The 17,216-nt window shown below is 35.7% G+C and overlaps 1 protein-coding gene across 5 annotated transcripts in view; it reads left to right on the top strand.

The window, feature by feature from the left end:
* zfpm2a (zinc finger protein, FOG family member 2a) overlaps positions 1-17,216 on the top strand; it is a 251,008-nt gene that overhangs the window by 174,594 nt on the left and 59,198 nt on the right. For all 5 annotated transcript variants that reach the window (XM_055211092.2, XM_073872430.1, XM_055211094.2 and 2 more), the window contains one exon: positions 12,490-12,601. In XM_055211092.2, the coding sequence (XP_055067067.2) occupies positions 12,490-12,601 (112 nt within the window). The remainder of the gene's footprint in view (positions 1-12,489; positions 12,602-17,216) is intronic.

Genomic DNA, 17,216 nt, shown 5'->3' with positions numbered 1-17,216 from the left:
GAAACGTTTGATGGAGGCTGCAGAAGTCTGGACAGCGTCTGGCCGTCTGGCCCGGTGGTCTAGCACATTAGGCGAGCCTGTCAAAACAGGAAAATTCAACCATGGGGTCGTCAGTAAACTAATTGGGTAACAAAGAGCATACGCAGCCCTGCAAAGCGTTCCTTTAGCGGTCGGTGTGCGGAGACCGTGATAAGAGAGTTCAGGGCTAATGCACTTCGATAAGTTTACTCTTATTTATTTACCTTTGATTCTGTATCAGTGCTTTCTAGAATAGGTGTACACCATTTCAGAAGCGAAGAGTTAAAAGAGTCATGTTGTACTGTAAAATTATGCTAATGTTTCCTACTTAAGCATTGTTATTTCTTTACATTTAATTTGGGTTGTTTCTGATGCTTGATGCATCTAACAATGAATGAATCTATGCAATGCATGACCGCCACCGCTTGTGCATATTTGACTCGTCCCTCCGCCTGCCAGATTGCAGTTAGTTGGTCGTCAGATGCCACCTGCCTCTGTAGCCCCCGGGCATGCAGATATCCGTACAGGTGTACCGTGAGCACCTTGTTATGTCTCCCAATAGCTGCTTCTTGCTGTAGGAGTTCACCGCAAGTTGCATGCAAAGATCAAAGAAGCCAGCAATTGGATTCAAAGTGGAAATTTAAATTGAAATGGGCAGATCTATGGAGAAGGCACGCCATTTCGCAAGCCGAATCCGAGCACAAGAGCGGTGCATGTTCCTCTGCCTTCTAGACATTATTACAATGCAAAGCAAACATTATGAATTCAGAGTTTCCATGTTCTCTTCAAATAATATGCGTTTGGGTTATGGGTAAAGTGCTTTTGACTTCACGCCGACCAGGCAATCTAACATTGTACCTTTGTTTGCTTTTATGTCTGGTTGGATTTGTTCGGGTTGTTTTGGTTGGATGTAATTTGTGCACGCTCAGTATTGCTGTAAACTGGGTTATTGTTTAACACAGTCTTAAATGGACAAACCCACACTTAAAAAAATGATTCAAGCCCTTCTTAGAAATGACACATTAAAATTGTGTTCACTTAATTTAAAATACCTCATTAAGAGCAAAACGTATATATATTTAATTAGTTTAACACAAAAAGAATATGTACTATAATTTATAAATTTCTTTTTAATTGTGTTAACACAGTTAGTTTGAGTTTGGGTTCTGGAAAAATAATTTCCCAGCATGTTTTGCATGCAACTGCTTTTGGAGAGTAATTTTGTTAATTTAGTGTTATTTTATGCATTTTTAGGTAAAGAGAAAGACTTAATAGTGTTTAATGTCCATTTATCTTATTGATTTATAAGCGTTTGTGTTATATTTTTTCAAATTGTTTGGTTACCATCGTGCAGAAGAGTGGCGCTTGTGGTTAGGTTGTGGATGTGACGTATATCTCTCAATGAGCACTAACTGGGTTAATGCCTGTTTGGAGATCAGTCTCTTCTCAAATGCTCATCCAAAGTATCATATGTTATTGTTATTAGCATGCTAACATGTGCTTATGCTAATTAGTATGATATAAAAATGTTTTATATAAAATAACAGAATTGAGTTATTCAGACTACACTACATTGTGTTACTCAAACTACGCTAAATTGAGTTATTCAGACTACACTGAATTGAGTTGAGGCAACTAATTGAGTATTGCCATTTACTTTAAATTGAGTTGGACTAACTCAATATATTTTTGTTGTGTAAAGCAGTTTTTTATGAGTTAGGGGTACACATTCATATTGGATGGAAATCCTGCCCACAATTTTATTGAGTTAATCCAATTAATCATTTTTTTTTTTTTTGAGTGCAGCTGCTGGGTTAAATTAACCCAGAAAATATTTATATTTGACCCAACGATGGGTTATTGCAACCCTGCGTTTGTGTGGAAACAACTCATAATAGGTTACATTACAACCCAATGGTTTGGGTTTGTCTCTTTTTGACCCAATGCTGGGTTGAAAATAAACCTGGGTGTATGTTTCCATAATGAACCTTAAACATCCACATTTTTCTGTTGCACAAAAAAAATCATGTGGGTAAAGGCTGTAGATATTATCAAATAGTAAGAAATAAATGCCTCTTTAAAATCTATTGAATAAAATGTTATTTGGGGTACCAATAATGGATTTCTATGACATCACTACAGTATGAAGAACCCTTTTTTATTACATTTCTTTTTAAGAGAATATCTACGCAATGTCAGTTGCGCTCTGCTTAAGATATCAATACACGTTAAAGTAATAGTTTACCCAAAAATTTTAAATGATTTTATTATTTACTCACCTTGTGTTTACTTTAAAAAATGGTTGGGCCAAAAAGGGACAACCCAAGCCTTAGTGTGGTTGTTGGAGTTCAAAATGTCTCATGGTTTGGCCAAGTACGGGCCTACTGCAAAAAATGACTTTCTTGAATTTTTTTCTTGTTTTTAATACATATATCGGTAACACTTTACTTGAAGGGGTGTTTATAAGACTGACATGACGCCTTCATAATCATGACATGACACGTGCCATGAACAGGAAGGAGATTTTATGACAACTGTCATCATGTTATTTGCTCAATTATGTAATTTTTAATGCAAATAGAACATTGCTTGAAATGTCTTTGTTATGACAACTTGACATAAACTAATACATTATAACTCGTCATAAATCTGTCATAAACATGACATAGCAGAGTAATTATCAAACTCAAGAAACTACCCAGCTTTATGGGTTTATCATTTAATATGTCAAATAATTGCCTTATCTACAATAAATACCTTATGACATAGAGAAAAGAGAAAAACTACACATTTTCCATTTTCAAAACTATTCACGTTTTCCAGTAATATGGATCCAATGAGGCATGGCTTAACCCATTATTGCACTATTTTCATTTAATTTTAGGTAAATCACTGTCCAAATGCAATAGAATATAATTGTATTAATTTTAATTTTAATTTTTTTTTAATTTAAAAAAAAATATATTTTTATTTTATTTTATTATTATTATTATTATTATTATTATTATTATTATTATTATTATTATTATTATTATTATTTGAATGCATGATTTTATTTCTTAAACACCTGGAGGAAACTTATAAAAAACATTATGAACTAAAGAATATTCATTAAGTTGTTATAAAACTATTTGACAGGTAATTACCCCTTAATGACATTTTACTGAGAAATTATATTTGTACCACTGTAGTTGAGGAGATAAAAATATTAAAGACGCCGTTATAAAACTATATAACAGAGTATTAACCCTTAATAACATTTTATTGACAATTTAATTTGTATCACTGGTAAAAAGTAGTCAGTTATGTTGTCTTGGTAATGTAAAGTTGTCATGACAAGTAATGATGTATTGGTTAATGTCAAGTTGTCATAACAAAGACATCTCAAAGAATGTCTTCTTTGCATAAAAATGACACAATTGAACGAATGACAGTTGTCATAAATGTGCATAAAATCTACTACATGTTCATGGCACGTGTCATTTCATGATTATGAAGGTGTCATGTCAGTCTTATGAACCCCTTCAAATAAAGTGTTACCCAAATACCTAACGATTCTTAAATTAAAGTAAATAAGTCTACATACATTTAAATGAATTTTTGCACAAAAAAAACATTTTACATTTTTTCTAAAAACTAGACTTATTTTCTTTTTATATATATTTTGCTAATCAAGATAAAACATCTTGATTTAAGAATTTTTTGATATTTGTACTAAAAGAAGACAACAAACCATGGGTTAAAAATAACCCAGCATTTTTTAGAGTGATGATGGTACATAAATGTCAGTATTTTCAGGTGTGTAAAACCCATTTCTTTAAATTCATGTCTTTTATTGTAGCATTATAAATCACTGAGTCGATGTGCTAATGAAACCTCCACAAGCTTTCTGACTATGATTTGACCCTAGAGGAGAAACAGACAGACGGAGCTTCTGTCCTGGAGGCTAAGTGCTCATTAAACCAGACAGCATTAGCGCTGAAACCTCCTTCTGCGTCTGACACTTACATATAAAGATGAAAATATATGTCAGATATGAGGTGCTGGCTGGCATCTACCCCTGCTCTTTTAATTCATCAGCATTTCAGGGCTGAAATGAAGACGGATAACCAATCAGACGAGAAGTCAAGACCAGGAAATGGCTGTTTAATGTGACGTGTCCAAAAAATAAGAAATGACAGCAGGATGTGTAGGATGATATTAAAGGCACCGTGTTTCTTGTTTATTTGCTGGATGTCAGAACACGACAGTTTGGAGTAATCTCGATTAAAATCCATGTTGATCTCAATTCGTGAGTAAATAGGACATCTTTTTCTGCTTCAAAAGAGATTGCGATTAAATCAGGACAAAGCCGAACTATGTTCTTAACCGGGGCGATTTTGAATAAATATGCACGGTTCCTATAGCAACGGTGAACACTGCTAAACGATAGGCCTGAGCGAACCTCAATGGGTGTTCCTTAAAAGATTGGTAGAGGAGCACAGCGATTCTCAATTTAATCGATTTCAAACGAAAAAGTCAATTTAACAAAGTTGAAAAGAAAGAGGCGCAGAGAGGAGAGGAGGGGGGGGCGGGCGTCTGAATGCATTCTTTTGCACTCAAGCAGTAAACTAACTACGGCACGCGGGCTGAGATTTCTCCCCATTATCTCCCACCTCACATTTGCTCTTAGGCAAGCAGTTTAAAAGCCAAGCGATTGAGCCAGTGATCCAATTTGAAATGCAGAAATGATTAGAGCAGCTTGCCTCATTTCATATCGAAATTCTCTGATTTATGACAGGGCAGGCGCCAAGATCTATCTCCAAAGGGAATTAGCGTGCAATTTCTCTTTTTGCATATTTCCGTTATTTAGCTTCCCAATAGCAGATGCTCGCTTGGAAAAAAACACAGCAAAAAGGAGAGCGGCAGCGAGGAGGGAGGTATCTTTTCATTTCGGGGCGATGAAACCACTGCCATTTAAAAGAGAAGGCTGGAACGCATGACAGACATGGGAATATATTTTCTGGGCTAGATAGTGATTTTCAAAAACACGGGGCTTTATTTAGTTTATCAAACGGCACATGAAAAGCAAAAACATCAGGGTTTATTTTTAGACCGTGCTTAATTGCATCGGGATGCATGTGAAGGGGATTTGGACGTTTACGGCGTGGAAGAAAAAATGCCCCTCGCAAGTCACCCGTCCGGCACGCCCGGGGAAATATTAATGCGCTGAGATAGCGAAGGCTGCAGGAAAATCTGCCTTAATGAAATTTCCAGTTGACCACATGCAATTTGTTTCATCGTGGTGAACAACTAATTGAAGTCGCCGTATCGAAGGTGCGTTGTGTTGTAAACAGAGTCTTAGAGCAGGTCCGGCCCTGTTATCCTCACCTTCAGCCTGCACCTCGCTCTCCAACCCGTACACTTGTCATCCTGACAGCATTCATATATTTAATATAAATATGAATGCAGTCGGGGCTATGTGTTGTGTCTGGACACTAGGAAATAATTTTGTCTTTAGTAATTTTGCTATCACAGCAAGCAGAAAGACATTTTAATAAAGTCATATCTTATTTTTTAAATCAAATACAGAAAGAAACGCATTTATAAGATTATATATAATACAGATTACTTTTTATATGCGGTATATCACACATTTATATATATATATATATATATATATATATATATATATATATATATATATATATATATATATATATATATATATATATATATATATATATGTATATATGTATATATGTATATATATATATATATATATATATATATATTATATATATATATATTATATATATATATATTATATATATATATATATATATATATATTATATATATATATATATATATATATATATATATATATATATATATATATAACTTATTTATTTATTCATTTATTTAAATATTGATATATACACATTTATTTTTAGTTTTTTTACAGTATAGCTGTGTTGATGACAAATTTGAGCACATGTAGCATTTTTGTTATTGGATGTTTTAAACGCATAATATGCAAGACCTTCCTTGTTGTGCTACGACATTTTCAAAAATCTGTTGCATCATTTTATACACTGTACTTTTTTTAGAAATTACAGTATTACTGACAACTAGCTGCCAGTAACTTACCGTAGATTTTACATGTATGTTACTTACTGGCAACATTTTGTTCAAAGTTAAATGAACATGAAACATTTTCAGACTTTATCTTTTACAGTAAGTTACTGGCAACCAGCTGCAAAATTACAGCAATTTTTTTACAGTGTAACTTTTCACAATTTGATATAATAATAAAATGTATATGACATGTTATGTATGACGTGTTCCTGCTCACTATATAGGAAAAAAATCGTGGTCACTTTTTCAGCATCTCTTAGGGACGGATTTCCGGCGTCCCCGCAGGCCGTGAGTCTGGTTTGAGCGCGGTAGCGGTCAGCAGTGCTATCATTAGCCCGTTGTTTACACGCAGGCCTGGAGTCAGGTTTTCTCCCAGTGTCACACGCCACTTTCTTCCCTTCACCTCCTAGAGCTGATCAGAGGATCAGGGTATCAAGGCCGGATTAGCGGCGACTTGGGATTTGTGTGATTGGTTAATTTATTGCGGCGATGGCGAGTCTTTCATCTACGGCAACATTTAATCAGCCGCCGCCACACAGGCTATTACAGGTTAGCTCTATTCTGCAGGCCTTTGCACCACTGCCATCAGCTCCATCACAATTCCCCCTGAAATTTCCAAATTATCTGGAACAGGCTTTAGCTGCACCGTAATAAAAATTAGAGCTGATTCCCGATAGAAGCTTTCGCTCGCACCGGGCCAATTATAAATAGTACAGCCGTGGCTCGGAAGGCGAGGTGGGGGCGGGAGAAAAAGGGAAAGTAACGGAACGGGAAGGGGGAAAATCCAATGCTGAGGAATGTTAGAGAGGAACTTATCGGCAGCCTCCGCTTCCCTGCTCTGATCCAAATCCGGCCGGCTGAAAATTTATATTAGATTTTATCACACAGACCTAAGTCGCAAAAAATCAATGAAGGTTATCTTTTATGTTGCAGCAACGTGTGGAAATATTGATTTTCATTTTATAGCGAATTTGGAACATCAGTTTGTAATCACTCGCTCGCTGACTACACTGTTTTGGTCACTGTATCTCTTACACATAGAGAGAGAGAGAGAGAGAGAGAGAGAGAGAGAGAGAGAGAGAGATAGCAAACCATTGCAGTAAGACCAGAGATCTGTTACTAACACAGGAAACCTCGAGTTAAGGTCTTAAATCAAGCACTGTATCATTATCTCAATTTCAGTTCACTTATACAGTAGATTTGCCTAGGAATTATAAATAAAGAGTTATCTATTCATTTATATTAATGTTATTTTCCACAATTTAAAGACATATGAACATATGACTTTTTTCATGTTTAAGTGCTATAATTGGGTCCCCAGTGCTTCTATCAACCTATAAAATGTGAAAAGTGCAACCCAGTAACTTAGTTTTGGTAAACCATTCTCTGCAAGCAAAAAAATAAATAAATAATAGTAAGTCATTGAAATTTGGCTCCCCTTGTGATGTCAGAAGGGGATAATACCGCCCCTAATCTGCACTATCCAGCCACAGGACTGACATTTAGTGCAGCTCATTTGCATTTTAAAGGACAAACCCAAAACGGCACATTTTTTTGCTCACACCTACAACTCTGCACTAAATGGCAGTGCTGTGGTTGGATCGTGCAGATTAAGGGGAAGTATTATCTACTTCTGACATCACAAGGGGAGCCAAATTTCAATTATATATTTACATGCTTGCAGAGAATGGTTTACCAAATCTAAGTTACTGGGTTGATCTTTTTCACATTTTCTAGGTTGATTTTCTAGCACTGAAGACCCAATTATAGCACTTAAACATGAAAAAAGTCAGATTTTCATATGTCCCCTTTAACACATTGAAATGTTGAACCTTTTTGTGTGCAATAGTGTACCCTAAGGACCTTTTGTGTACCTTTAAGGAACAGTTTAATGTTAAAACAGTTAACTGTACCTTAAAAGGTAAAAAATAGGTCCTTAAGGTACAGTAATGTTCCCAGAAATGTACAACATTGTATTATGTTTTGTATATCTGTAAAGGAACCAAACGTAACCTCAGTTTATAAACATTAGTTGCTTTTGCTGTGCAGCTTCTGGGCCTCAATGCTGTTTTCCCAAAGAGAGGTAGAGAGCAGACCTTTGCTTCTGAATAAGAGATGACTCCAGACGCTGAGGATCAGAGAAAGGGTTAATCCGATTCTCATTTTAGATAGTTGTCTTGGCAACAATCAGACTGTCTCCGGTGCTCTTTGACAGAGCTGTAAAATTCTCAGGTCAGTCTGGATATAAGACCGTTATTGTATGGCTAATTTGAGATGTGAAACGGGAGCCGTCTTAAATGACCAAGGATTCTCTGTCTGGCTGCCAGCGTGGGGAAAGACGGACACATGGAAATCTGGATTGGGAGGGGCAGGAAAATGTGTGGTTGAGATTTTGTGCCACAGCAGTCTTTTGTGTACAGGCCCTTTAATATAATAACAGGTCTGAGAACATGATTTCAGATGTAGTTTAATAGAATCAATTCACAGATGAGATCAGACTCATTCTTAGACAACAGTAAGATTAAATAGAAAGTAAATTAAGACTTTTTAAATTAAATTCTGTCTCCTGTTTTACAAATTTCTATTTAGAGAAGATCTTGGTTATCACACATTTGCTTGCAGCATGATTGGATTTAAAAGGCAACAAAGTATCCAATCAAAAGTCTTCAATATGACCTCAAACATTTCTCAAACCAAATTATCTCATCTATGCTATTCATATTAAATTTGTAGGTCATTGCACTTAATATACAGGATTGTGCAAAGTCTTAGGCCACCACCAGCTTTGTTATTTTAGCAAAGTGTTAATGACCATCTATATTTATTTTTCACTCTCTTTATTAAGATCCAAACAGAAATACATGAAATAAAGTACATAAAAATTCTTCACACTGTAAAAAAAATGTAACATGAAGTTAAAACCTACTATTTTAATTTTTGACTTGTGATAAGTTGTCATAACTTATAATAACGTAAACATGTTTAACTTCATTTGTTAAGTTAAAGTAAAATAAAAAATATATGTTGATTTGACAAAAATGCTACATTTAGTGTGACCTCTCTTGGCACTAAACACATCTTGAACTCTTTTGAGGAGACTGAAGTCCTAAAGTCATTAAATTTGGTTTTAGAAATTAGTTTTCATTTAGATTTAAATGCAGGTTTCACACTAAATAATTGTATTCTGTTTATTAGTGCCCCGTACAAATTTGATGTATTTTCTAATATGTATCTAATAAAGAAGCTGAGAAATAATTATGTATGGTCATTATATCATTGCAAAAACATCAAATCTTTAACAGTGACGTGGTGACTTTTGCACAGTATTATAACAGTATTTAATATCTTAAAAAATGTGCGTCACAATGTCATATGGCGCTTTTCCATTGCATAGTACCCCACGGTTTGCATCGGGTGGGGTCAGCTTACTTTTGGGGGCTTTTCCACTGGGTGCAGTACATAGTACCCGATCATTTTTTATTAGTACCACCTCGGTTGGGTTTCCAAGCGACCCGAGCTGATACCAAAACGTGAAGCGAAAACACTGTAGATCACTGATTGGTCTGAAAGAATCACTGGTCACTACCAGCATCATCGCTATAATGTAAAGGATTAGCTTTACCTTTGTGCTAGCGTGCGCTGTCTCGTGCAAACCTGTTGTCATCTGTGCTTTGCTATAAGTTCCCTAACTCCCTTTTAGTGATGAAAACATCCACAGGATGTGAATCAGGAACACCAGTTTTTATCCAGACTTGCAGTTTGTGGCAGCACATTTGCATTTTGCACGTCCGCATATATGCTTAAATGCTGTGGAACCCGTCGACTTACGCCACGGGTGTTGTACAGAAACTGTCATGTGAGACAGAGGTAGTGATAAACGCGATGTGCAAACATCTATTTGTGGTGGTCAATTTAAATTTTGTAGTGGACTGAGAAATAAATCAATGTATGGGGATGTACAACGACGCTCTCACTTGTATGATGTCACAGCAGTATGCAGCGCAAATATAACAAGACGCCTATAATCCCTCCCACTCCGAAGTGTTACTAAACTCGATGGAAAAGCTAATCAAGCCAAAGTGAGATGAACAGACCCGACCTGACCCGACCTAAACCGTGGGGTACTATGCAATGGAAAAGCGCCAATGGAAGAACCACTTCAGCAGAATGGTGCCATAAAGAACCTTAAACATCTGAAGCACCTTTTTGTTTTTTATAAAAGTCCTTTAAAGGGGACATGTCGTGAAAATCTAACTTGTACAATTCTTAGTATTTTTGTCTTGTTTTCAGTAAAAATATCTAAAAATTCTCAAATTAAGATGCTTTTTCTTGATGTGCAAAACGACCCAAGTAGACAAAAAATATTAAATTTAAATGCTTTTGTGCATAAAACAAGCAAAAAAAAAAATTGCCAGTGGGGTAAAAAAAAAATCTTGAACACTGGCAGATTGGCTTTTTTTTTTGCTTGTTTTGTGCACAAAATCACTTAAATTTTTTATTTTTGGTCTAAAAACAAGACATATTTTCTTGGGTAGTTTTGCTCATCAAGAAAAGCATCTTAATTTAAGAATTTTTTGATATTTTTACTGAAAACAAGACAAAAATGCATTTTTTTTCTTGAAAATCATTTTTTGCATTGAAGTGCTTCTATCAACCAAGAAAATGTGAAAAAGATCAACCCAGTAAATTAGTTTTGGTAAACCATTCTCTACAAGCATGTAAAAAAATTAATCATTGAAATTTGGCTCCCCTTGTGATGTCAGAAGGGGAAAATACTGCCCCTTAACTTGCACTATCCAACCACGGCAGTGCCATTTAGTGCAAAGATCATCTCATTTGCATGTTAAAGGACACACCCAAAATGGCACATTTTTGCTCACACCTACAAAAGTGGCAATTTTAACATGATGTAATAAATTATCTAATTTGTTTTAGCTAAAACTTCATATACATACATTGGGGACACCAAAGATTTCTTTGTCATTTTAAAAAAAACGTCTTATGAAATGTCCCCTTTAAATTACAAAAAGGTAAGAAATAAATTATTTTAAGTACATTTGACTGAATGATTCTTTTTGAGGAACCAAAATGGTTCTTTTATGACATCACTGTGATATATTGTTTATATTTAAGAGTGTTACTTTTATTAACAGTTGACTATATGTCAACAGTTGTCTCATTTGTGCCTGTTATGAATCTTTCCTTCTGAAAGATTTTTGTTGAATCATCAGAGATAATGTTGATATTTTTGGATAAACTGAAAACATTGAATGTGAATATAAATGAGAGCTTTGAGAGAGCAACGTGTGTTTGTCCATTGTTTACTTACAGCTGTAGAGACAAATCATAACAGCTCAGCACATGCAGCTCAGCACATCACAGGTGATCCAGAGAGAGAAAGTGAGCTCTCTGAGAGTGACTGGAGCCCATTTTCACTTAGCTAAACTATTTCTGCTGCACTTTAATGAAGGTGTGCCTGCGGCTTCACGTCTAATGGCCTAGAAAGACAGACATTTTACCTGCCAGTAATGGGCTACTGTAACAGCTGTCCAAGATCTCCACCAAATCTCCCTTAAACTGAGGCGAATACACTCTTTCATTGGCCTTTCTAAAAGCCATTTGAAAATGAAATGGAATAAAACTGGTATACAGGTATACTTTCTTTACAAAAGGGGCGCGAGCGCGATTTAGTTTCGTCTCTCTTTATCTTACCACTTTCACCTTACAGATAGAACGTAATGCGCAACGTTTTGACCCCGGCCCGAAAAGAAAAATTACGCTGCGCATTCAGAATAATTTCTGAACCTCAACCTCAATCGGCCTTTGAAATGGATACTGATTCTTTAAATTCTTCCCAGACCGTCGCAGGAAATGGTGAGATGACGGCGATAGGGAGGCACAATGTGGCCAAAGTTCAGCGCTGAACGCTCGCCTTCTCCCCGCCGAAAGCCATCCGCATTCTTCTCGCAATTCCCAGGCACCTGAGATCAGGCTGTAATCGGAGAGATCAGAAACTGGATCGTCGGAGAAAAAATTTGGGCTGATAATTCACAGTTAAATGAAAGGGAGACGGGGCCGGTTTAGGGGTTATTAATACTGACGGCAGAAATCACACTATTGAACTATAAAAAACATTGTCCTCATACATGGGTGCTGCTAAAGGTTTCGTTATAGAAAAACCAATAAAGTCAAAGATCACTCCAAGTATATAATTTAGATCAATAGGGTTCGGCTGACAAAAAAACCTGCTGTAACCTATAGTCCAATGAATCTTAAAAATCTTTATTAGCATTTTATTCAATCATCCGTAAGCAAAATGATCAGTGTTTGTCTGTCATCTTAACTTCTGCAGAAGACGAAAGCGTCGGCCCCTCTGGTGTTGAATGCCGGCCCCCGGTGGCTGTTGGATATGACTTGGCAGGCTTCCGACGACAACAGGAACAACTGTGTTGTGTACAGCAAAGGTAAGACAACCGTTATCTACCCTATATACACACAAACAAACACGGGATCACTACACACTCCTGCTATCTGCAGCTCTTTAGCTTTATTTCTTTCTTACAGGTGTGTCTGAATGGCTCATGTTAAGCGTCGCTTTGTCTTGTACATCTATTAGCAGTCTGTGGTCAAAGGTCAATCTGGTTTTGCTTTGACAAATGTCATTCGCTGACATTTGCTGTTTTCACGTTTGCAAGTGTGCGTGTAAACAGCACACGGCCTGAAGACACGCGTGACTGGACACGTGTGGGTGATTCTCACGAAATCCAGACTTGGGTGTTCACCATCAGATTTTTTAAAAAGCCCTTGAAGGCAGTTTTTTTGCACACATAAGATTAAGATCTGAACTTACTACAACCATTATTTTTAGAGGATTTAAAAATATTTCCTATAGAAATGTTTACATTTTTAGATGATCATTATCAAAAATCATTACCGCAACATATTACATTAAATATATGAATTTACATACTCATGTTTCGGTAATGAGAACTAAAAAAGTTGTCTAGGTAGTATGACTATTATTATCATCAAAAATTATCATTACCGCAACATGATATTACATTAAATCTATGCATTTACAAACTCATGTTTCGGTAATGAGAACTAAAAAGTTGTCTAGGTACTATGACATACAAAATTTCAATTTTTATCTGGAGATAAAAATAAGAACTGCTTACCTGGTAGCCATCTTGAGTGTCACAGTCAATTATGTCCCTTCCAACCATTTTTAAAAAAAAAAGTTAGTTCCTTGAGGGCTTAAACAATTATTGAAAATTGTTGCGGAGGATGAGAAAATTGGTCTTGGACACATTTATATTTCTTATTATTGTCTCTCCATTTACCGCATGTTCCTTTACTGTAAATGTTTATAGTATAACATGAAGCTTTTTATTTTATAAATGTTTCCATGTCAAACAACCCAAATCCAGTCATGGACACGTTGCGGTAATGAAAATTTTCCCCTTAAATGTGGAAAAATGACAAAATTGGTTTGTATGATGTCATTTGAAATCATGTGCAAAATAGTACATTAAGATGTTTGTAACTGTATGCTTCTAATTTTGATACTCTTACTTTGCATTTTCATTTTTATCAAAATGTTTCATGACACCTCATGAGTCTAATTTCGCGAGAATCACCCGTGTGTCACATTTTTGTCGCATTTTTAAAAAAATGCATGCTTTGATGGCCAAAAACACGTGAATGAATAAGAAAATACAAGGAGCTCTCGTTCAGCTGAATGTTTTGTGGATGATTACCCATGATTCTCCTCTGTGTTGAGAGACGTGGGATTTTTCATTCCCCGCTCTCATCTCCTAATCACTACACAGTACTGAGGTCTGATCCTCTTTTCCAGCGCTTTCATTTGTGGACTTTATCAGTGAATCATTAAAGTTTTGATAAGCTTTTCAAGAAGATTATGCAGTTCTTTTAAAATCGCCTAATCTTTTTTGCCAGGAGACTGAAAATTGGAAACATAAAGGCTAATAACAGGATTTCAGGAGTGTTTTGTTAAATCTCTATAATTTCTTCTCTTTTTTTCGTATTTATTAGCGAGAGAAACGCTTACATTACAAGGTCACTGATATTCGACTGTACTCAACTATTTTTAGAAAATGGATACTTTTGGTGTACTGTGTGATGCAGGCTTTATGTACTAACCATAGACTGTAAAAAAGATGGACGACGCCCGTTCGCTGTCTTCCATTGGTGAAAAGTGAAGCGGTCAGTGTCCCGATACGGCGCTGACATCTTGGGTCTTTAGTCTGCGCAGTAGCGGTTTCAGGACCCTGCGCGGTAGTGAGCAGGAAGTAAAGCCGCGAAAGCAAGGCCCCGCCCTCGCTCTCGCAGAATGCGCATATCACACCACCGTTTTTATAGTATTAAATAACTAACTAAAAACAAACTTATTTTAAAAACAAACACTTGAATATACATCAGCATGATAAAAGCTTCGGAAAAAAGTTAATTGAAGTGTAATTAAATTGTTTAGTTGGTCTCGAGTCCCATTGAATAGCATGGGGAGGCGGGGTTTATGACCTATACTGGGACCAGTCACTGAGGGGCGAGCGAGACGTTTTGGCTTCACTTTTCAGGGCTTGTGCGGCACGCTTGGTACTATCAATAGCCTGGTTATCATTAGGGATGCACTGAAATGAAAATTTTTGGCTGAAACCGAAAAAGATGAAACCAAGGCCGAAAATCGAAACACCGAAAGAAATTATTATGCCAATTATTAGTACCATTGCATTTATGACTATCACTGTGTACTAACTTTACTAGGGGTGTGACGGATCACAAAACTCACAGTTCGGATCACATTACAGTTCTTGAGGCACGGATCTGATTATTTTTCGGATCAGCAAAAAGGGGGTGGGAAAAACCTAATAACAAATAAAGAAATTGCAAACATTTATAAAAAAAACAAATTTGCACATTAAGTAAGGTCTAAAATTAGCATTAGGTTCAGAAATCAAATTAAATGAATAATAACTCTGTCTTTATTGTATAAATTAAATATAATTATTTATTTTTTTTAGAGCTATAGAAGTGATTTTCTTAATGTCTTGGGTTGTTTGATTAACATTAATGACATCGACTTTAGTAAGTTTATTTGATGTTACTGTCTCTTTAAGACCAAATAAGCACAGACTGGTTTCTGACTGTAATCTTTACATAATCTATACATAATACAGTACAGTAACGAGTTAACATTTTATAGTAAAAAATAAACAAGGAAAGAAGGAAGTGATGCATGGTTACCCCTTCTGGCAAGACTGAAATCCTTTTGTAAGTTACATCACAAATCTATCGACGTTTTATTACAAAATCTTGCATCAGTGTTCTCTCAAGCCCCCAAAGGTTCACAGTCCGGTCCCTGCACACAACATCAGCCTCACTGCGCTAAAATAGTTTTTGAGCACAGACACTTGTGGTGAAGATGTGAATTGTGTGGTTGTCCTGTAATAAATGCATCCCACAATCCTGTGCAGTTTAATCTCTTATATTCAGACCTGTTGGGCATGTGGGATTCCCTGAGGGTGTCTCTGGGCGACTGTCAGAATTCCTACTAAAGACAGAACAGCGAGAATAATCTGGGAAACCAAACTTGTGCACTGATACTTTTTGTATTTATACATCTTTACACACAAAAAGTATGTATGTTTTTTCTTGAATTTAATTCTTTAATATAATATCCAAAAAACACACACTCAAAAAATGGCTGGGTTATTTTTTAACCCATAACATGTAAATATTGGACAGAACACATGCTGGGTTAAAAATGTGCAACCATGGCTATTATTAACTCAGCAGTTGGGTTAAAACAACCCATCATTGGGTCAATTTTAACGCAGCAATTTGTTCTGTCCAATATTTACACAACATGGCTTAAGAAAATTACAGTGCATGCACATTCACAGTGTGATATATTTCGTGCAGTTGTTTGTACTTACATTATCTCAAAGGTTCCCAAAAATTGTAGTGATTTAATATTTGCGCTATCCTCAGTTTCCAGTTGTAGAAACTATGGCAACACGAGTGGACAAATGCAGAAGTGGTGGTTATACAGTATAGCATCAAAGCTAATTTATTACAATGACATTAAACGTACAGGTAAAAAACAATCATCTGTAAACATGATTAGCAAATTCCATACGTCTCTGGATGGTGAAAACATCTCCCATTGTTTCACCTATTTTGTTGCTAAAAAACTTTATTTTGTGTATTTGGTATAGTACAATGTGATCGCGTGGTTTATGGTTAAACAAACACATAATTTTCCACGTTGTTGCTCCAGATTTCTGTGCCTTCCTAAAACGCTTTGATTTTGTACAAAGCTCACCGATCTGAAAAGCTCTGTGTCCCCGATTGGCCAGCTTAGCAGTACGTTGTGATTGGCCTGGATACCTCTGACGTTGGCCTGAAATGTGACGCTCCTTACCATGTTTGAGAGATTCGGTCACAATGCAATCCTGACACAATGCAAAAAATGACTTTCTTGCTTAGTATTTTTGTCTTGCTTTCAGTAGAAATATCTAAAAATTATTAAATTAAGATGTATTTTCTTTATGAGCAAAATGACCTAAGAAAATAAGTCTAGTTTTTAGACAAATGATATACAATTTAAGTGAATTTGTGCTTAAAACAAGCAACAAAAAATCTGCCAATGGGGTGAGAACATTTTGCTTGAATTAAGTGTTAAAGAAAAAAGAAAACTTATTTCAAGATTTTTTGCTTACCCCATTGGCAGATATTTTTGCTTGTTTTGAGCACAAATTCACTTAAATTTTATATTGTTTGTCTAAAAACTAGACTTTTTTTCTTAGGTCATTTTGCTCATCAAGAAAAACTCTTAATTGACGAATTTTTGGATATTTTTACTGAAAACAAGACAAAAATACTAAGTAAGAAAGTCATTTTTTGACTTACCCTGCCTTCAAAAATCTTAGTATTTTTGTCTTGTTTTCAGTAAAAATATCTAAAATTCTTAAATTAAGATGCTGTTTCTTGATGAGCAAAACGACCCAAGAAAATAAGTCTTTTAGTTTTTGGACAAAAAATATCAAATTTAAGTGA

Source organism: Misgurnus anguillicaudatus, chromosome 10, assembly GCF_027580225.2.
Source record: "Misgurnus anguillicaudatus chromosome 10, ASM2758022v2, whole genome shotgun sequence".
NCBI classification, from domain to species: Eukaryota; Metazoa; Chordata; class Actinopteri; order Cypriniformes; family Cobitidae; genus Misgurnus; species Misgurnus anguillicaudatus.
This window is presented reverse-complemented; position numbering and strand designations above follow the sequence as displayed.